We start from the raw sequence: 22,708 nt of genomic DNA on the forward strand, positions 1-22,708 counted from the left end.
TCATTGGTAATGTAAAAGGATTTGAAGACAGCTGATGAGGTGTACTTAAAAATAGGCAAGTTGCTTATAAAATCTGAATTTAACTGCAAACTTTTGCTTTTTAATTTACAGGACACTAGTTCAGTAAATTTAAAAGAGAGACATTAAGTGTCTTAATTCTGGGATCTGTTTAAGTAACGAAATTCTGAAAACATTTTTGTATGGAATTACAGCTTTAGAGCTGACAAAGTTCATTGATTTTGGGGAGATTTTTAGATTAACTTTTTTTAAGGGATGTTTTGATCTAACTTCTAAATGTTTCTCTGCATTTGGGCAGATGAAAGGAAAGTTACATGGTTGTTTCTGCACAAACAAAAAGGGAAAATGATCATAGTTCTGCAGCCCAGCCCTCAGTTCCATGGACTTGCATGGTTGGAACCCTTAAGTAGATGTCACACAGAGTATAAAACAGCCATTTCAAAGACACAATTCCAGATCACTAATCCATATTAAACCTTACATCAGCTTTCTAAAAACAAACAGAAACCCCAACAAACTCAAGCCCCAGGAATGTAAGTGTACAGAGAAGGGCTGGAGGTACCTAGAAACACATCCTTTCTTTCCCATCATCCCATCCCTGATGTTGCTCCGATGTCAGCAGGAGGCCATCTGCAATTCAAAGCGTGACACCATTACCAAAGGCTGCTTTGGCTGCTGCTCAGTCTCTTTGTGGGTATTTAGTGAGGCTTCTGAACCTTCACTGTTGTTTTTTACAAAAACTGAGCAAACCACCTAAAAAAGGAAGCCATTTTTAGACCTGTGAAGGAGATAGGAATTTCTTGGTTTGTGATCAGTCATCCTGTATTGCTTGAATTTAAAAAATTCTGGAAGATATTCCAAATCAGATATACAAATTAGTTATGGCACTGAGCTAAAATTGTATAGGATCGTGGTGTTCTTAAATTTAAAGTGTACCAATTGAGGCACACTTTATTTCACATTGTATGTAAATAAAATACTCTGATTTTCCTATATAGAAAATAAAAAAACATATCTCCATAAAGATGTGTTAAAACCAGGTGTCCTGTTACCTGGAGAATGTAAACTGTACTAGCATAGGCATTGTATAAATGGCTTTCCAAAATCCCTATAGGTTCAGTTATGTGTTTTGCAATTACAGACTGAAGTATTTTTCTTCCAAGATCCTACAGGTGGAAAGCTGTGGAACATACTCTCAGTAACTGTTGGTGGAATTTTTGCCATCTCTCTTGGACTTCTTACTTCTGTTTATGTGGCTACACTGCATGAAAATGACCTGTGGTTTTCCAATATCAAGGTAACAGTCATTTTCCTAGTTCCATCAGTGCCTTTGTGGAGCATTAATATGAGCATTAAATGAAATTTCATTTGTTTATGTATTTGTCTTACTCAAAACCAGAATATTTCTTTTCTAAAAATTCAATTTAAAAAAAGCTGTGCTTCCCTTCCCACCATAATTCCTCAGTTCTATAAATACCTGTCCCCAATTTTTTCTCTAAAAATATTTCTGAAGAGCTCCTGTCTGAGTTGTAGCTATGGTTCTTCCAAATGTTGATCTTTATCTACAATAGAATAGAAAAAACGATATGTTTTTCTATATTCATCTTACTTTTATCCAAAGCAATCTAAAATTAAAATAAGAACCAACAGTTAAACAATATGCAAAATCCTGGCACACAATTCTTCAATTGTATTTATACTGTGATACTGTAATACAGTTTAGGGACAGTCCCTTGGTATTCAGTACTAATTTTATATAATGTCATCCTGAATGTGCAAACCTCAAAACACATTTCAGCCATTCGCTGATGTAAACCCAACCATTCCCAAGACCCAGGACTGACTAGTTTTTTTCCTAGAATCACTGCAGAGAAAATAATGCAGCTGTACCCATAGCTAAATTTAACCAGAGAAAAGAACAGGTGAGTCATTTCCCTTTCAAATGCCTAAAATTCATTCTGCTAGGTCTGTGTATTGTGTTGTTCAAAGAGTACCTATATTTAACTGGAATAGTTGCCTTGCAATATGTCTTTTCTATGCTACACACTTTTTGTGTCGCAGAGACATTTATATTCCCCTAATACAAATAATTTGCATTTACTGAAACAACTGCTGTTGTATTATACATGCAGTACTGTGTCGTACCCACCACGATTTTCCCTTGATACAGATAGATTGTACACTGTATATTGAAGGTATGCCTTGGGTTTGCATTTTCCTTCCAAAAGCAAGTAGTGAATAATTTCAAGGTGTTGTATATACTGAAGTACAAGCAGGCATGGGCTTGTGGCAATGTATGAACATAATGGATACACCTTTTTTATTCTGTCAGACTGACCCAGAGGAGCACAAAGTTCACTGAGAATAAGCAATTCTGTATTTGTAATTAAGTTATCCCCTCAATGGATGAAACACTTGTTTCATTTGATAATAATGATTGTTTTCATTTTAAGTATAATAGAATGCCACTAGATATCAAAACTGAAATAAACCCCCTTTGTTTTTTGTAGTCTGGATTCTGTTGTCTCTGTAGCTCTTATTTCATCCCACAGAGGTGATTGATAGCCAGTAACACTGGAACAAGAACAATTTCAGCCAATTGATGGAAAGATTTTAAAAAGCATTAAGTTCATCTACCAGCAGGTTAAAGGAGAAAGAGCTGCAGATACTCTCTGGTATCACAGTGTCCTTTATTCAGTGGGATGTGATCTCCACCAGAGAATGCATGTGGCTACAGTGCTAATTTTAAACAAAATGCTGCTTTAGGAGTAGTATGGGAAGAGAAGACTGTGTGAGGAGTCTGAAATTTCCTGCGAAGCTGAGGCAGGAAGGCTCATCCCAATATCTAGAAAACAATGCACAGATGTCTCTGTGCCTGTGTGTAGGAGTGTGGTCTCTAGGGGTATATACGTGTTTTCCAGCACTTCTGAATTGGCTAATCTTGTCACCACAGCACACAGTATATACTAAGAAAGATAAGACCCTCAGGAATTACATGGAAAATAAGTGGAAAGTTTGCTTTTTTCTCTAACATTTTATAGTTTGGCCAAAGCATATATTTTTGCAGATATTAACTGAACTTTCAAAAAGTTTGAAAAGAGTAAGTTTTATTTTAGTTCATACCCCTGCCCAGATTCTCAGAAGGGAGGACTGTAGTCTAATCTTTGCCCCACAATTTCACAATTGCCTTGCTTAGTGAAATGCAAAGGTGATTTTATTCTATTTTTATTAAACATAATATATAGAATAAATGGATGTACTACAAATGCACATCCAATGCTTTATTAACCCCCATGCCTGTGGAATACCATAGTGCATCACCACTGCTCTGCAACATAGAAAAGAAAAATTCTAAATGAATTCTATTTCCATATATTTTGAACTACTAACTTCAGTCACCCTGAACTGGCTGCAAATGGGGCAGATTTGAGGATTTATGTTCCTGAAATCTGATACAAAAATTATATAACAATTTATTATCCCCCTGAACTTTATTCCTTTCATCCAATAAGCTACTATTGCTCACATCATAAGGATTCATGCTCAGAAGGGTCTGTGTAGCAACTAAATTAATAGAGATGTAATGGGAGACTTGTTTTGTCATCTTTTCTTTTACATGAAGGTACTCTTCTAATTGTACAGCAGCAGCAGAAGGTCTGCAGTGTTTTTCTGACACTTTTGCACCAGGCAGATGTTTGTACCTGCACCTTTTAGGTGCAAAAGATGGAATTTTTTTTCTGAAGACCCTAATGATACATGAACACCGTGACTGCATATTTAAAAAGTATGCAGTTGTACTCAACCCTAAAAATTGGAAGTAAAAAGAGTTCATTATGCAAAGTCATGATTCCTAACTCCTAAATAATTGGAGTCAGAACTTGCACACACACTTGCAGTGATTGCCTTTCTGTAATTTCAATTGCAATTCATTGAAAGCCAATTCTGTTTTGGGTGTCTTCCAGCAATGGTTCACCCAACTAGAAAAACTGTCTGGTCGTTGTTAAACTGTTCTGCTGTATTTTGAATATGGCTTTCAACAGTGCATTGATTTCAGCTGCTGCTCTGTGTGTGTCTTGTTCTTCTTTGCTGGTAAATGTGCCTGCTATTATCAATTTGCCATGGTCACAGGAGAAAGATGTACAATTGTTTTCTTACCAGAAAAACTGAAAAAGCACATCTTGAAAAGTGGTTTATGCAATGAAAGAGGTACACAATTGCTCCGGTTTTTTTTTGTTTGTTTTTTTTCAAAACTTCCTGAAAGAATGACCAAAATAAAAGGAAACAGAAAAGATTCAGCAAACTGCACCACCTAGTCAGAAGCTGTGTTTGTGTCCCCTTCCAGCAGGGATCACAGGTTATAATCACTTATCTTGATCAAATAATTTTGAAGAAAAAATTTTGAATCCCTTCTCGTATACATTAAACCAGCAAACATTTCTGTTTGTGATGGTGAAAGTCAAAACAGATTTGTTATCCAAAAATCCTTTCTCAGTTTTCTGTAAATGTTCTGGCATAACACATCTGAAATGGTTTGTCTATTTTCAGTGGTTTTCAGTAGCAGTTTTGTGGCTGCCCCTCCAGCATAGCATCTTTTAGGAACAGAATCTGCTATGAAAATAACAAAATGGGGGGCCACCTTTCCTGTCAGCCGTTGCATTGCTTGTTCAACTGCAAATTCTGAGTAAACTTTGAACAGGAATGAGCCAAGGCCACGTAGCAAATTAATACTGTAAGAAAAACAGATAAACTTCAGAGCATTCATTTCTTCTCCCCTTCTGAGGAAGCATTTAGATACTGTTATTGATTTTTCCTTTAATAAAATTGCTGCTTGCAGGAAGTCAGGAATAAAAATATAAGATTGTAAGTCTTTCAGGATAAAAATGCCAGGATTTAGTCTGTGATATGTTCATATTTTCCCTCTTCACATTTTGAATACAAAACAAAGATTTTTGCCCAGAGAAACTGTGTCTGCCCCATTCCTGGAGGTGTCCAAGGCCAGGTTGGACAGGCTTGGAGAAACCTGGGATAGTGCAGGGCATGGCACTGGATGGGCTTTAAGGTCCCTTCCAACCCCAAACATTCAATGGTTCAATGAAGAAATGCAGGAAACGGGTAATGAGAACTGTACAAAGTGAATGCTCAGGCATGAAGGGAAGGAGGGCAGTCCGGGACTTCGGTGGTACTTTTCCACAGAAGTGCCTGTTGAGGTGTTAGGGGAATTTTACTGTGGATCAGAAGTCTGATCTAGAACGTGCCATTCAAACAGATGGGCTTGAGGTTAACCAGCCAGGAGAGATGTCCAAGGATTAAATACATTTGCTGAAGGCTTGTTCTCAACCAGGAACGTTGACAGCAGCTGTGTGTTGAGTTTCTACTTGTACACTTGAGAAGATTTTCAGATCTTCCTGGTCTTAAATTGAAAAGCTAATAAATAGTTTCAATTACACAAATTTTGTTTTAGCTATGTCAAAAAAAGAAAAGTAATTGGAGCTTTATTTATGCTCATTATTTATAGAAAAACTCAAATTCAGACTTTGGCTGCTTGCTCAGCGTTCTGAAGGAGTTGCTTAAGGAGTTTGAGGAATCCTAAGCTCTAGAATTTTGCACTGCCCTTGAGAGAAAGTCCTTGGTTGTGAATATTATTAGGATACAATTGCATAAATTGAAATAATATACAGCTCTCTGTGTATCCCAGAGGACAGTGTTCTTTATTTTTCCCTTGGAACAGTGGTAACTTCTTTGTTAAAACCTCACAAAGTGAGTATGCAAACAGATAAGCATGTGCTCTGACAATGTTTACCCATAAGTCTGTGTGTTTTTATTGACATGGAATGCCAGGAAAAGTATAAATTGCTGTAGAACTGGAAAAGTATTTTGAGCGAATAAAACAGATGTTATCTTAGTGTGAAACAGATGTAAAACTCACTAGTGTTTGTCTCATAAAGTATAGCATTTGGTTGAATACAGCTGGTGCCAGGATTACAAATTAATCATGTTTGAATGCATTTTTGCTAATTAGATCCCCCTCTGTGACTCCTCTCTCCCCCTTAATAAATTCCAAACGTTAGCATTCTTTTTTTTTTTTTTTTTTTACTTTATGAGCATTTAAGAGTCAGCCACTTTTTAGCATTAGAAAACTTTTCAGTAGTGGTGAATTTGAAACTAGAGCTTGTTTAAAATCCAGGACTCTCATTTTGCTAAGTCTGTGACTTTTGGTATGATGATGATTTATATGTCGTAGGGCAGCTGGAGAGTTTAATGGTGAGCTTAGATTGAATCACTTGTGCTTTTATCTACTGACTTTTCTCAGACCAGAACTAATATTGGTTTGTCAACAGTTGACTTCAATAAAACACATGCTTTGAGATAAGAACCTATAATAGGCAATACAGAAAAGAAGAACATGATTTTTTTATCTAGCTTTATGTTAGGTCTGAAATAGAATTGATTCTGCTCCAGCAAAAGAGTAGGAACTGTATGAGAAAGATGAAAGTCTTGGGGTTCTGTGCAAGGTTGCATTAACCAGAATGGCATTCATAAGAGTTTCTGAAAAAGTAATATTCTGATATTTCAGTAACATTCTTTTGTAAAGAAAGATGAATTCACAAGGTTATTTTTAGAAATCACATAAATTTTTTTGTGACTTGCATATACCACATACAGAGATTTTACTGGGTTTTCAAATCTCAGTATTAACTTCCTTTAAGTGGGTAGAGACCTTTTATAACTTACTGCTTAGGAGATACATTTGCTGGGATGTTATTATACAAACTACTAAAAAGATCACTGATAGAATAATTCTCTATAAGATGTCTGTTAGTTCTCTTCAGACTGGTTGTTTGTGCAATCTTGTTTAAGTGTGGTTGCCCAGCACTGTGGATTTGTTAAATTTCGTTAGGTCTTCACAACTAATGAGGTAACAAAAGGAAGTGCATTCCAAAGCAAAGAGCTTTCAGATCTCGCTAGACTCCATCTGCTGCAATATCAGCCAAGAAAAAGGCATAGTTTGGAATGTACCTGGTTTGAAGTGCACCTCGTTTAAATAATTTGAACATTTTAAAATTAAAAATAAGTTCACCTAGCCCTAAAGCCGAGTAAAGAGTCCCTTTTCCTTTCACCTGTAATTTAAGAATGAGAGCAATGACAGCTGGCTTCCTGCAAGAAGCAGTGTTGAACAAGTGGGCAGCAGCATCCCCTGCCAGCTGAAATATCCCTGGCATTATGGTGCAGCCCCCATATAGCACACTGAATTAATTGAGCCTTAAGCTGGCAAAGCAGTGGAACCCAATGGGAAAGCTACTTCTGGAAGAAAAGGTTAAATGCACAAAGCAAGGGTTTGCAGCTTTACAGTCCAGCTGTGGGCCTCTGTGCCCATCTAAGCTTGTCATATTACAAAAATGTAGTGAAATAGCCAAAATATTTCCACGCAGCATATCAGAATCACAGAAAGCACGTACATTTCTCCAGTTAAAAGAGTCATTTACACCCCAGCCATTTGCCTCTCACCCTAATTTGTCCATGTATTTTTACCTTTAGTTGAAGTAAGTTGCGTAGAATAAGAAACCCAAAGACTGAAGCCTCTCTGGAGGTTGGTTTCCCTGGTGCAGCAAGAATTTGAGTTGAAGACAGCTTTGGATGATGGTGAAAAGGAAATGGAAAGTGAATTTACTATTGAACTTCACTTGCAGGAGGTTGAAAGAGAAATTTCATTCAGAACCGAGTGTGGACTTTATTATTCCTACTACAAACAGATGATTCAGGCTGCTTCCATACAGCAAGGTATTGTAAACTGTAAAGTAAGTTTTGCAGCTATTTTTAGGTTTGGTTGGGGCTTTTTTTCAAATATAATTGAGAACAAGACATACCATAACTATGAAAGATAGTGTAACAGTTGTACTGGAGACAGATTTATTCTGTTCATATGTCAGGGAGCCACTAAGTTATGGACATAATAAATTTCACAATAATGCATTGGTTTCTGTGCCACACCTTCATGTGCTGATGAAAGCAATCACTTTGAGGGACAACTTTCATATCTGTTGAGGTTCCAGCTTGCTGGTTTATTCAGTTTATTACTTCCATTTCTTTCTTCTCTTGTTTAATTTGAACTATGAGCTATTTGTGGGAAAGGGGCAATGTTTTTTGCTGTATTCCTGGACAGTAAGTGACACAAGGAGCAGCTTTCAAGGAAATCATATACAGTGATCAGGCTTTCTGTGACAGTCTCATGTTTTCTAGATATTTAGCTGTTTCTCCCTAGCAATTTTACTTATACTACATGTTTTTCAATATTAACTTCACCTGTGATCAAAGTAGTGCCAAGAACAGTTCTCAGGATCCAGAATGTACCACAGATTCTGTGCTGGGGATGGAAGTATAAAAATAAATGTTTTATACATTACTAAATATATGGTACTTGAATTAGCACTGTGAGTCACATTTGAAGCAGGGAGACTGAAGACCTCAGAAGGTCATGTTGATTCAGAGGTAATGTGTTCTGAATCGTTGACTCAAAGTTTGCAGTTTCTGATGAGAGATCCTAAAATACCTTTGAAAAAGTTATTCACTGTTCAAATGAAGATGGAGGGGGAAAATGACAATCTCCTATTTCAATTTCTCTTTATCATTAAGGTTTACATGGTTTAGTATATGACAATAAAACTGAATCTGTGAGGACAATTAACATACTTGAAAGAATGAATGTTTACCAGGAGGTGTTTCTCAGCATTCTGTATAGGATTCTTCCAATTCAGGTAGGCATTTATTTATGGCTTTAGATTGTAAGTGCATTATGAAGATTGCAGTGAATCATAGCTCCCCTTTGTAGATATTTTCTAATTAGAAATATTCCTGATACCTTTCTAATTTGTAAAAGCAAAGCCTAATTCATACTAAGTATAATCGCCACCCCGTGAGTGTTTTAATGTCAACATCAGTATTCTTGTGTTTTACAGCAATACCTAGAGCCTGTTTATTTTTATATCTACACTTTGTTTGGACTTCAGGCAGTTTATGTCATTGCTCTGTATGTAACAAGCTGGCTTCTTAGTGGAACATGGCTTTCAGGGTTGTTGGCAGCATGCTGGTATATTACAAACAGGTAAGTGAGATTAAATATTCAATCTTTCTAAAATTGTACCTAGTTTCAAAGGTAAGGCATTAAAGCTTTAACTACATGATTAATTGGACAAAACATGAAACTATAAGGCCTCTCTCCAATTAGCCAGGAAATAGAAAAAATGTTGAAATAACACAAAATAATTAGAAAATAATCAGAAATGAGCTGACATATCAGACTGGGCTTTTAAAGGTCCAGGAAGTTTGAGTAGAAAATTTTGTCTTAAATTGGTCTCTGAAAGTGGACTAAATCAGATGTGTCTGGAGCTCCAGGTGATGTACCCTGTCTTCTCCAGCCTAGGATCACTTAGGGTGTTAAAGACATCTGCATGTAAGCCCTTCAGGTGTCTCCTCACTGCCTCACACCCAGCCTCCAGGGGTTCCTTCCACAACCTCAGCTCATCAGAAGTTCAGCTTCTCTCCCCTTATTCCTGTCAAAATCTGCACTAACCCTCAGAGAAAAAAAAGATGATAATTGAGCTGTTCTAATGCTTTATCACTTGAAGAATTATCAATTTGGAGATAAAAACCGAAGAGCTGGCTTTATGCCAGAAATAAGCTGCTGGCATGAAGCTAAGACTGGTGACATAGGCTGTTACCTGTAAATTAATCAAGAAAATAAAAGTACAGTCTTGGTTCTACCAGAAATGTTTAATATGGTAATGAGCAGCTCTAAAGGAATTTATCTGCAAGCACATCCACTACAGAATAATTATATGTGTATGGAGGCAAGATGTTTCTTCCTCCAAATACAAAAGTAATTAAAAGCCATGTGCAATGTACAGTATTTCACACGTTTCTTTTATGAGGTCATCTTCTCCATTTACAGAATTTTTCAAGCAAATTTGTCCATCTTTCTAATAATTGGTGAACAATGAGAGCTTGTTCTCCTTTATGCAATAGAATAAGTGCATGGAATGGATTTGGATAAAGATTTTCTGTCCAGATGAAGTACATCTGAGGCTACTGAGTAACTCCATTTAGACACTTTTTTCCCTCCAGCTAAGCACAGCTGATACATTGCTTACGTTCCTTTTTAGCAAATATTTTCTCTACACCAGGAAAAAGAGAATTATTTTTTGTTTTTAACTTTTAATTCAGGTTTTGCAGATGACCATTCTTTAGGGAATTCTTCCATTGTGTACTTCTGATGTTCAAAAAATGACCAGAAGCTCGTAACCAATTTAGCTGTGTTCAAACTACTCAGTGCATTGGGATCACAGTGAAGATTATATTCTGTTTATATTCTTATATGTACATTTGTAAACCAAAAAATGAAGTAAAATGACCTGTGGTGGGGAAATGCACATGCTGGATTTTGGGAGTGCTTTTAGTTTGGGATTTGTTTTTTCATTTTTAAATTACCCAAGCTGTGCTTCATAAATAAGATGTAATCCATAGTATATTTTTTTACAGTTAGTGAAGATTAAGTACATCATTTGAGATGCAGAAACAATGGATAACTTGCAGAACCTTCATAGTGATTTATTTTCAGAGCCAGATGTGTTGAAGGAACTGGAGTGTAGAGCCTCCATTTTTATAAATAAGGAGTTAAAATAGCACAAAGATGCCTGTCATTGCAAGCTCTCTCACCGAGCTTTTTCTTGATTTGAAATTTGTGAAACTCTTTGTTTTGTACAGAGTAGATACTACAAGGGTAGAATTCACCATTCCTTTAAGAGAGAACTGGGCACTGCCATTCTTTGCTGTTCAGATAGCAGCCATCACATACCTACTCAGAACTCATTTACAGCCTGTTCAAGAAGTGAGTATTTCTGACAAGTATGACTCAATAAAATTAGTAACAGAAAACTGTCCTGGTCTGCCAGAATTAAAGCAAATGGATGATAACAGTTTCTTTGACCAACAGTTCTTAAGTTACTGGTCCTCCCTCCATTTGATTGAGTAACTGCTATTTATGCCACAGTAAAACACGTATTGCATTTTAATCTGGGGGCTGAAACTATCTGAGATCGCACTGTTTTCTTGCACATGGTACTACAGTGATAAACCATAGGCATAAGTCAAGAATTTCTAAGTCAAAAAAATGTTTGTTGTCATCCAAGTTGTTACTGCAGTTAGAAAACTCAGTGTTTTAAACGTGGTTTTGAAATAAAACCCAATTAAGGTGGGTTTTGGTTGGGTTTGTTGGGGGTTCTTTTTGCTTGATGTTTGTGTTTTAATGAAGGAAATGATAAAGTTAAATAAAACTTTGTTCCCTCCTTCCAGAGACTTACACTTACGGCTGTATTCATAGCAACATTTCTCTTTAGCCTGACTTGGCAATTTAACCAGTTTATGATGCTAATACAAGCATTGGCATTATTCATACTGGACTGCTTGGACATGCTTCCCACAGCAAAGGTAACTTTCTGTTTGGAAATAACCTGCTTTTGGCTTTTTGCCTTCATAAAGCCAAAAGTCTTGAAGGTATTTTCCTAACCAGTGGCCTTGATGCCCAGAGTGATACAGATTGTACAGTGTGCCTTGTGCTTTGAACTAATCACGGTGTAAATCCTGCAAGTGTAAAAATGAAGGATCAAAACACCATTTCTGATTTTTTTCCCACTTTATGTCGTTCATGTCTATTTTATTTTTGTCTACTTCTGCTCAGACACTATTTGACACTTCTAAACATCATCCTAACAGTTGATCTGATACCACAGCTTTAGTGTGGCCTCCTGAAGTTGCCAGAAGAAAAAAGTACCACAAGAAATCTTTGTGTAAGCTGAAGTCATAGCAGTTTATGAATTTTGCCTCAAGCATTGTGCATCCTTGTTTGCCAGTCAGGGGCAAGCTCAGTACCACAAGGAGGGGGAAGCAGAACACCAGGTTGCTGGGGAGAAGCAATTGTCTTGCCTACATTGACATTCACCACAAAATAACAGCATTGCCCCTGCTGCGTTGCTGAGCTGGATAAGCCAAAAAATAAAACAAGTCTTACTAAGAAGGTCAAGGATCATTGACAGTCAATCTTACAAAACAGAAATGTACTGCAGAAGATAAAAACAGTCTTTGACATTATCATTGCTGTGAAATTCTACCAAGATCATTTTAGGCATGGCAAAAGCTTGCAGTGGTTGAAAAAGGTTCTAACTTTAAGAAAGGTTACAGGAGGATGAAGAGTAATTCATGTAAATTGATTTTAAATTTGAAGCAGACTTGAACTTTACTGATTGTATTAATTTAACTGAAATTAGTATGGTGGCTGCATGTAAAGATAAATGTGGCTTACTTAAGTTTCTGAACTCTTCATTATATCTGCAACTGCAAGCTCAAGCCAACATTTAATGTGACTGGTCAGCTACCTTAAAAGTCAGCAAATTACCAGCTTCATCCTGAGTTATACCAAAACAGACTTACCACACCACTCTTAGTCTGTACTAATTTTCAAAAGAGTGCTACTTAGAAGTGCTGGAGTTTGTGGGGCTCTTTGGTATTGATTTACAGCACTGCAGTAAGACAAGGCAACTCGGGATCTTTGTGTGAGGTGAAATGTATGTTTTGGTACCAATGTATCAGAAAATCAGCTGGGGTTTAGTGTTTACATTGAGCTGAACACTGATAATAGTTTAGCATAACCTGAAAGGGATTATACTGAGCTATTAGTGCAGAGTTTGAGAAGGCAGGTGATGGTGGATTCCTGAACTGCACTGAGCCATAACTCACTAGTCATAACAACATCTCAGAGGCTACAGAAACACTTGTTGGACTAAGGAAAATAAAAATATCTTCCAAATATTAAGTAATTAATATTTTCCTCAAACTGCAGTTATTTACTTTATCTGCTTGACTGTAGGATCAGGCGTCTTTGGGTATAAAATGGGCATAAAATATTAACCTAAGTATAGTTCAGGATATAAATATAAAAAGGATATAGTAATGCCTTTAATGATTTACTGCAAGATGATATGTTCTTTGCAAAAATAATTGATGTTGAAATAAATTATAAAGCATATTCAGAAAAAAGCAGCTATGACTGTAGAGTTTTCTAGACATAAAAAACTCATTATTGTTACAGGTTACATGGCTTTATATCATTCAGATTTCTGGATTACTGCTGGTCTGTGTCCTACAGTTCTTCAATTCTATGATTCTTGGATCATTACTGATAAGTTTCAATGTTTCTGTCTTAATAGCAAGAACAATCCAGGTAGGTATCAAAATATTTATGTAGTACTAAATAGAGTATTTATATATATTTGTGTGTGTGTGTGTGTAAATAAGTAATTTAAATGCATTATGATTTTCATTTACTAATACTAATTAGAGGAATTACTGTAGCACACAGCAACCCAAACATTGCCTGATCAAATAATGAATTCCATTACACTAACTGCAGCTTTACCAAGCACATCAGACATCATAATTCCATGATTGCTATTAACATTAATTATTGTGCAAGCTGCAATTTGGATCCTGAAAAAAAATTGCATAAATGGACTTTACACTGTTTCAGCAGGACTAGCCTTGAATTTATGGATCTGCCTCCAACAAAATAATCAGTAACAACTAGGCTCGTGTCAAGTTCAGCTTCCTGAAATCCATTGATCCTTTCAAAGATTAGGGGATTTTTGCTGGAGTTACAGTTCTCTTTTTTCTGATTCTGGCACTGGTGACAGCTTCTGACTACAATAAAGGAATTGACAGGGCCATTCCTGTTGTCTGCACCTATTCCCATTTGCCTGTGAACAGCTCCTCTGGATCTGGAGCTTGTACATGGAAAAGTGCTCAAAATCCTATCAGCTGACAGAGCCAGAAGATACCTTTGCCGTGTTTAGGTGGAAGGTGTAACGAGCAGGTATTTCAAAAGGCACCCAGTATTATGGAAATTAGGAGAATAAGTTCTAGAAGTACAACAGGGCCACTGCCAAAGGAAGGCTGTTTGGCTGCTTCCAAAACTCTGCCAGATCGCAGTTATGACGTTGTCCCTTCAGTTTTGTGCAAGAAATGTATCTTCATTCTGGGAACTTGGCTCTGTATCTATTTTTGCTTACATGACCTTAGTACAAATTTGGTGCTGCTCAGGACTAGCAGATCAGCTGTTTCAAATAGCCTGTGATGCTTTTGTTCTAAATATATTAAAAAAAAGACTGAAATACTAATGTTTTCTTCTTTGTAGAAAAACCTAAAAAAGGGTGGCTTGCTTAATAGGCTTGGGAAACTTATCCTCCATGTTCTACTAGTCTTGTGCTTGACTCTCCTAATAAATAAATTCATTAAGGTAGGCAAATAATTTTTAATATAAAAAGTTAAAAGCTGTATTACATTAAAAGCTATCTGTTAGCTATCTACAGTAATATCATTAAATAAAAACTGCAGTGAGATTTCTCTGCACTTCAAAAACTGTATTTTATAAATTAAAGATCGTTTTGCTAATCTTTGATATATGGATTTGAAAACTTCATAAATTAACACCAGATAGTTAGTGATTTTATAACAGCTGTAGATCTGTACTGCTGAGAATTTGCAAAGTTTTTAATTGAATTTTCTTTACAATGAATGGAGTTAAAACTGACTGTTTCTTTGATTGCAAAGCACTCATCTTAGTAAGCCCGTGTTGCTTTACAGTCTCGTTTATATGACGAAAAATGCTATTTACTGTGCGACATTTTTGATATTTAAAATACAATTTCCTTTCTCTTTCCCCACTTTGTAGAAAATTCTTAATCTTGAGTCAGATGAGCATATATTCAAATTCCTGAAAGCAAAATTTGGATTTGGAGCAACAAGGTACTACTTAGCTGCAGTTTTGCTTTTTTGTTTGACTTCCTTAATTGAAGCTTCAGGTTGTTCTTATTTCAAACACGTATAATAAATCACTGAGTTTTACTTCATGTTTATGTCATACTTGCCCTAAGAATAATCTGCACAACTATGACTTTAGAATTTCTTGGGGAAAAAAGAAACTTGGATCTTTTTGACATCAGTTAATGAATTACGTCATGAACAAGGATTTTTAATTTTTTTTTTAGAGATTTTGATGCTAACCTGTATCTTTGTGAAGAAGCCTTTGGATTACTACCTCTAAATACTTTTTCAAGACTCTCCAGTACATTGCTTTTTTACGCCTACGGATTTGTTCTCTTCCTTCTGACAGTAGCAGCTGTAATTGTTGCCTTTCGGAATCTCAGGTAAATACAGTTTTAAGATAGTTGACATTTTTATCAATTTTCTTTTCTTCAGCTGGCTGAGGAACTGACAGGTGAATACAGCAGCATATACAGGATTGCTTTGCACAGCTACTGAGAAGTAGGGTGTGTGATAGAGAAATCAGGCAGAGTAAGTAACTTTTATTGAAGCTAAAAATGTAAACAAAGGAACATCCTTCCTAAGATTCAGTCAGGCTCTTTGCTGTTGAAGTTTTGCAGCTTGTGTAATGTTGGTTGGGGTTTTTTGAGATGAGGGAAAGCAGGGGAAGGATCTCTCTATAGAAAATGTTAGTTTCTTCAGTTCATCCTGTTTTCCCTGTGCAAAGCACTCTAAATCACAGATTTCCCAGGTGTTACCTGCAAACTGCCCAGAAATGAGCTGGAATAGTCTGTGCTAAACTTTGTGATCTGTGTGAAGGAGCAGGACCTGTAAGTGTGCATCACTGCTGGCAGTTCCCAGAGCTAATCTGTGGGATTCTGAGGTATCTACAGAACACAGAAGAAAATCAGACAGAACTGCTGTTAAAAAAAATTGTTCATTATAGACTGTTGGATACCCTTCCTTCTTGGGCCAGCGTAAGAGAGCAGAGGAGGCTGCTGTTCTGCTGAGTTCTTTATTTCATAGTCTCACAGCTTTCTTGAAGGCAGAGTTCAAGGGGGTTACATGATAAAGCCAAGCAGCAGCAGCAACAGCAGGCAGAAAACAGCTGCTTCTTCTAGTTTCTTCTAATTAATTTTTTTCTTACAGAAGTGTGGATTATATTTATTAATTGACCAATGAAATTAACACACGTTTCTAGTTTTCTTAACCTATCCTGGTCTAATTCTAACAGTCATAAGCCTTACACAAGTGCTACACAGGTATTACACAGATTTGTGCATACAGTTTCTATCAGCTCTTATTGTTTATGTGAGCACTCGATCTAAAAAATGTGAACAGTATAATTCTATCTATATTTTGTCTAAAGTAAAGAATTCTGTGAAAAGGTAACACTGCTGCAGTAAGAACTGTGTTTTAAGGTTTCTTTACTGCAGCTTTTCAGTGTTTAAGGCACTTAATTATAAAAGATAAAAATCTATATTTCTATTTCACTTTGGTGAGAATTCATGTATCTCTGCTTATCTAAAGGTTTTAATTCAACCCCTGTGCTTTAGCTTCTCTCTGGGCCTGGGTCCAGAGAAGCTTTTACTCCAACAATAGACCTCTCATTTTTACATGTACAACCTGGGCAAAAAGTAGAAGGGATGATATAAAACTTGATTAAGCAAAAGTTCAAGAAGTATCACCTGACTAGTGCCACTACTATAGATTTTAGGGAAGACTGGATAAAAGGGAGAGCAAGAGAGTATCCAAGACATTCCAAAACTATGTTATGACAATTAGATATTACAATAGTAATTGTCAAATGTCAGTCATCTGTAAATCATCTTGGTGCTACTCAACCAGTTTCTTAAAAATCTTACTGCATCAGTCAGTTTTAAAAATAAAGATTCTGCAGCTCTTATTTTCAGCAACCCTAAATGTAATCCCAAATGTGTCCCTTATTTTTAATGCATTTATCTCACTTAACCCCGCCCTGAAAAAAAACAGGAGAACCCCACACACTGAAGCAGCTTCTTTTTTTTTGAAAGGCCCTCCACATATATTCACAAGACTAGACACCTCAAGCAATAACCACTCCTTCCAGGGCTCATTTTTTTCTAAATCTACTTCCAATCTTTGGCTTTAGTAGCATCCAGATAGACCAGCACAACCCCACAAATCCCAGTTAAATTCTTCATTCTCATTAAAGGCCCCTCTAAACATGGGAATTGCTGCTTCAGGCAAGCAACCAGGCTTGCCTTGCTGTAAACAATTTTATCTCATTTTAATCCAGCCCATTTAAACCCATTGCATTTCCAGAAACCTACACATGAAATTACCTGATGCTGCATCAAGTTGGTGGCATCATGCTTAATTATATCATAGATACAATAGAAGATTGTGGACTGATAGCAGTGGTACTGCTTTCCAGCCTCAGAAGGATTCAGTGCTTTTTAAAATGCAGATAACTATATGAAATATGTTACAGAACTTAATATAATGCTGTTTGTGTTATTTCTTCAATTAGTGGTTCAAATCAAGTCCAGTTAAAGGAAAAAATGGAAGAATACACAGTGACACTGAAGCCTGATGCTGCCTACAGCTTAGTTCACACAGTTCTTTTTGGATGTCTGGCATTAAGCACAATGAGGTATATTTTTTTAATTCTACTAAGGGCTTGTATGATTGAGTATATTTTTATAAGAGTGTAAAATATGTTGGCCACAAACTGATAGGATCATGAACCTTGTTTCTCTTCCTGGTGTGTTTCTACTTGTAGACTGAGGCATTTCCCAAAATTCTGCCGTAAAGAATGGAAGTTTGGGAACAGAGATGTTCTCAAGAGCATGTAACAGAGTGCAGTGTCAGTCCTGTACTCAGTTATTTCAGAGGCCTGAAAGTCCAAGAAAACTGTGTTCAGAATTTCTCTAGACATTAACTGCTCTCCAAGCAGCTTTGCAGAACTCCAAATGATCATGAAAAGCTTGTGTTCTTCCAGAATGAAGTATCTCTGGACATCCCACATGTGTGTATTTGCATCCTTTGGCCTGTGCAGTACAGAGGTTTGGAAACTTATCCTGAAGTGTCTCCATCTCTACACATCCCAGAGGGTGAGCACTGTACTCACAGCATTTCATCCACTGGATTTTGGACCATATCTATCCAAGTCAAGGCTCAGGGTTGGATATTGTTTGTAGTTCTCTTAAACCAGGTATCTCTGCTGTACATCTGTATAAATTTAGTAAGTAAAATGTATTTTCTAGTGGTTTCTATATTAAACAATTCCATTGGAATACACTAGATGGCAATATAGATGTAGCTATGAAAAATAACCACAATTTTACTAAAAAAGTCTCCATATTAAGAAATCATCAGCAGCCTGAGAAGACCTTTGCAGTCAATTATATTGAATGTCAGTGTTTTCCACCTTGTAGAATATAGATTTAAAGATATAAATCCATCTTTTGTGATGAGTCTGTAATTAGGGCTTTACTTGAAAACAGTATCAGAATATGGTCTTAAAATTCAATCTCTAAATTCTACTACATGTTAAATATTTCAGATATCAATACATGAAAACTTAAGTCTATTAAATGTATCATGAAAATAACCAATTTTTTTTCAATTTGTCTTAGACACAGGTGATTAAGTATTCTATACCAATAATTACATTACTGTACATTTCATTTAAGGTAAGAAATTTTTTTCTCAATGTTTTGGCATTTTTTATTTGTATGGAATTTTCTCACAGAAGGGTGTTGTTTCATTAATAACTACATACAACATTTGTAACTTAATTTTAAAAATGGGTATAGCTGAAGTGCAAGGACCTTTGTGCCTATGAAATTGTCTGTGAAGGATCAGTTGGGCTCATATGATCCAAAGTAGTTGTTGATAGATACAAATATTTGTCTGATTGCATGTGTAAGTAGCCAGTGTTATTTAAATGCATAATTTTATGGAAATGGGAGTTGTCTCTTTTGGTTTTAACGAAGTTGTGGATAATATGCAGACTGTCACATTTTTAATGATTTATTGTAGGAGCAGAAATAATCATAATCTCTACTGCTGTGCCACATGTTTTAAAGTACAGAATTATTAAATGGTCAAGAACCTGTTTTGTCTTCTGTCTGTTCCAGAAACAGAATATTATTATTGTCAGACACTTAAATGTAAATGCATAAAACATACTTAAATCAATAACATGTAAAAGATTATCAATCTGTCATAGCAGGGAGATGTAGAACACTGATTTAATGGGCAAACCATTCTTTTAATCTGTAGTCAAGAAGACAAAACTCAGAGTCTACTTTGATGGAGAAGTTGTTTCTGCAGTAACTAGTCTGACATGAAAATATGTCTGTTAAATAATTCCCTTCAGAGAAACACAAGATTATTTTAATTGTTACAGTTAAAAAGGCAGTAGTGAAGCAGTTAGGAAAGCTGCTAATAGAATTCACTCCAGTAATGTGTTCCTCTCTCCAAAACTGAAACAAAAAGTCAAAAAATACTGCTTTCCATTTAAATGGTGTTATTGTTCTGTTAGAGGACTTTTTTTGTCCACTCTTGTGCTGGTTAGGAAGTCATTTACCATTTTCATCATCTCTGAATATGACAGAAACAATGCCATTTCTTTTGACATGGGGGATACTAAGAGCATGACATTCTGATAGTCTAATGTGACAGATCACTAGGAATAATTTTCCTCCCACTCTTCATGAGCAGATGTAAAGTTCCTAAATCCTGTCAGATTCAATTCTGAAGTCAACAGAAACAACTGATGTCATGGGCTTTAGAGCAGTCATTAGTTGTGCTCAGTCTGCTTGAAAAGCATAATTTTCATGTTTCTCCTAAATAGAGGAAATAATTTTTATTGACATTAAAAATACTATTTTTCAAATTTCTCTGTGGGAATGAGAAATTCATCACCTCTCAGTGTTTTTTTGTCCTGAGTCAGTTCTTGCAGTTGAGCTACCAGAAGAGTGGATCTCTCTGTGGGTCTTTTCTGCAAAGCTGAAAGAGTTGATGAGAAGCCTGAGGGAATCACTGAATATTCTGAGCTGGAAGGGACCCACGAGGCTCTTGTCCCAGGTGCCCTGACAGTGGTCAGACAAGAATTCTTAAAGAGAGATCCAGAAAGTACCCACTGCTTCTGTGAGAATGTGTTTTTATATTCTCTCTCTAAAACCTTATAAACAGACAGTGGAAGGAGATTTTTGGAACAGGGACTTAATCTCTTTTTCAGACAGGAATTTATGTATTCAGTCACTGACTGCTCAGATTGCAGGGGCAGTTTCTCTGTACACCGCAAAGTTAACTGGTCATCAGGGCTAGTTTTCTTGAATTTGTAGGAGGGCAGTTTGGTGTTTCATTATCTGTTGCATTTGTCAGAAGAACTATTCTTCAGTGCAGTTCCTCAAAATAGGACTTTTATGGGATTATTAACCTAATCCTGAATAAGCTAATGAAAGCCTCTTTTGAGGCATGTGGTTACTACAGCCCCAAGTGCATCACCTGAATAATAATTTATTGAGATGCAGATGCAGCTACAGTGCTAGCTTCCTTTCAGATTTCAGGTACAGGATGTTTTGAGACCTGTTAGACATCTGTATTTCTGTTTACATTTGTTCTCCACTACTATAGTGGAAACATCTTTCAGACAAAGTGAAAATGCAGAAGTATTTCAGGCATACTTCAGCTATGCTGCAGATAGCACAACACATACATAATACAGTACCAAGTATTATTTATATTTCAGTTCTTACACTTTGTAGGTAGACTTCACCTTTATCTGTGTTCATTGTATTTTAACTTCACATAATGCCCATCAATTTGTGTTTGCATGTCAATAATTCCTGAATGAATTGTTGGTAACTAAGGTGAGCTCCCAAGCTTGAGTATTCTAATTCCTGTATTTGCCAAATAATCTTGATTCCTCTCTGCTAGTAAACTATCCATTCCTATTATTTCTCCAGCTGCATTTTTATCTTCATCATGGCCAAGTCCTTTTGCTCCAAACATGGACATTTATTGCAGCACATATTGCCACATATGCCCGTGATCTGAGCAGTCTTTGGCTATCTGAACAGCTACAGTTCAGGGCTAATTTAAGACACTTGGCAACTCTTTTCTTTTCCTGAAGACTTTGACCCCAGAGAAGCACTTTTACAAGGTGGAAATCGCTTTTGCATTTCCTTCACTTTTCTGAGCAGTTTGTTACATTCCTGATATGCACCATCTGTTCTTTTTATCCTCTCCTGGTATCACCAGACATGTCTTCTCAATCTGACATATATTTGATTTACAAGACAAAGTTCTGTCAGTGTTATTTTCTATATTTTCATATGGTTTACTTTTTATTTATTTTGTCATTCTCTTGTATTTGGAACTCCTGAAGTACCTTAGTTTTCTCTTGGTTCTACTAATCAAATGTAGTGCTGCTACCTGGAAGTTTTTCAATTCAGTAATAGCAAACCCCATTACCAAATTTTTCCTCCAGTGGAAACTACTTGTACTCACTCAAAACTTGCAGTACTGTGACATTGTGACTTTAAAAACCTCTGCAGGGTGAATGCCATGGAATAGCCCCAGCACCCAGCAGGGAGCTGTGTCCCTGGATCCTCAGGAGGTTACAGGGCAGGTTGCACTGACTTAAAAGCAAAGCAGAGCCCATTCCTTCTGTCTCCACCCTGAAGGACTCCAAGCTCTCAGAATGTTTAGCTATTCAGGGCAGTAAGTAATGAAGAGAGGAAATTCTGATTCATTATGAGACTTCACAGTCTCATTTCACAACAGCTGAATTTACTAATCTCTGAGAGAGCTTCTGAAGAGCAGAAATACATCTGTTGTACTGCTGTACTTCCCAAAGCTTCTGCAGGGTTGTGATGCTGCCATGGCTCCACCTGGGAGATGCCAGGAGTGCTTGAACAAGTGTACCAAGTAAGCAGTTAAACTAGTGAGTATCTTAATTGGCCCAGTTATATCTCCTGCCCCAGTCCTGCCACATAATTACAGTTTAAGTGGAAGAATGCTTGGGTTTGCTGAGGGGCTCAGCAGCACCACATTCAAATTCCTTCTGAAGTTTTGGATGAGCATTATATAAATGGGATGATTTATGGCTTTTTAGATTATCATGTGGGTTTTCTTAGACTTTTTCCTGTAGCATTTCAGTTTTCAAACCAGCAGTCCTTATTATCTAAAGAAAGCAGGTTTAGAATAGGTTTCACGTAACATCCTCTGTAGCAAAGACTGATGCACAGCAATCTGTCATTAGCATTGTCACTGTCTTCCTTAATTGCTTCCTTCTGCCCTAGAATATTACTGGCTTAAACAGTTAACCCTTAAACAAATCCTTGTTCCCTTAGCTTTTTGGAGGGAAGGGTTAAGCTTTTCAGAATCAGTTTCAATCCTCCTTTCTCTCCTCCAGATTTGATTTATGTATTCTTTGCCTGCAGTAAATTTTGAAATGCTTTCCCCCGATGGTCTACTGGTTGTTGCCATTCTGTCATACTTTTATTTTTGCCTTCAGTGGTTCTCTTTTAATTCAGACTTCTGAAATACCATTAATGGCATCCACAGCACATCTAATGATCTTTACTTCTGATACAGATTTCCTACCTTTTTTTAATTTAGTTTTACGTTTCCTTTCTGAACTTAGTATTAATTTCTGGGGCATTTCCTTCTCTTGTCATCATTGACAATGGGCAGTTGTGGTCCTGCTGGTCATCTGGTAGGAGCTGCAGATCTCAAATTCTGAAACTGTGTGTTCATCCTGCAGTGACAGCCACCTCTCCTTTCTAGGAAGGGTAGATACACTTGTGTCTTGCAGTTTACCCAT

General features: G+C 36.6%; 1 protein-coding gene across 5 annotated transcripts in view; it reads left to right on the forward strand.

The window, feature by feature from the left end:
• Window positions 1–22,708, forward strand: part of DPY19L3 (dpy-19 like C-mannosyltransferase 3) — a 35,468-nt gene that overhangs the window by 1,692 nt on the left and 11,068 nt on the right. For 4 of the 5 annotated variants that reach the window (XR_011154359.1, XM_069026595.1, XM_069026598.1 and 1 more), the window contains exons 3-16: window positions 1,182–1,315; window positions 1,878–1,940; window positions 7,707–7,797; window positions 8,650–8,771; window positions 8,973–9,118; window positions 10,777–10,900; window positions 11,365–11,499; window positions 13,157–13,288; window positions 14,258–14,359; window positions 14,795–14,868; window positions 15,111–15,269; window positions 17,399–17,521; window positions 17,870–17,981; window positions 18,507–18,563. Coding sequence is in view for 4 of the 5 variants with exons in the window: in XM_069026595.1 (XP_068882696.1) it covers window positions 1,182–1,315; window positions 1,878–1,940; window positions 7,707–7,797; window positions 8,650–8,771; window positions 8,973–9,118; window positions 10,777–10,900; window positions 11,365–11,499; window positions 13,157–13,288; window positions 14,258–14,359; window positions 14,795–14,868; window positions 15,111–15,269; window positions 17,399–17,521; window positions 17,870–17,981; window positions 18,507–18,563 (1,574 nt within the window). In the remaining variant the exon portion in view is untranslated. The remainder of the gene's footprint in view (window positions 1–1,181; window positions 1,316–1,877; window positions 1,941–7,706; window positions 7,798–8,649; window positions 8,772–8,972; window positions 9,119–10,776; window positions 10,901–11,364; window positions 11,500–13,156; window positions 13,289–14,257; window positions 14,360–14,794; window positions 14,869–15,110; window positions 15,270–17,398; window positions 17,522–17,869; window positions 17,982–18,506; window positions 18,564–22,708) is intronic. The other variant, XM_069026597.1, reaches the window with a different exon arrangement.

Source organism: Aphelocoma coerulescens, chromosome 11 (assembly GCF_041296385.1).
Source record: "Aphelocoma coerulescens isolate FSJ_1873_10779 chromosome 11, UR_Acoe_1.0, whole genome shotgun sequence".
In the NCBI taxonomy this organism is placed as follows: domain Eukaryota; kingdom Metazoa; phylum Chordata; class Aves; order Passeriformes; family Corvidae; genus Aphelocoma; species Aphelocoma coerulescens.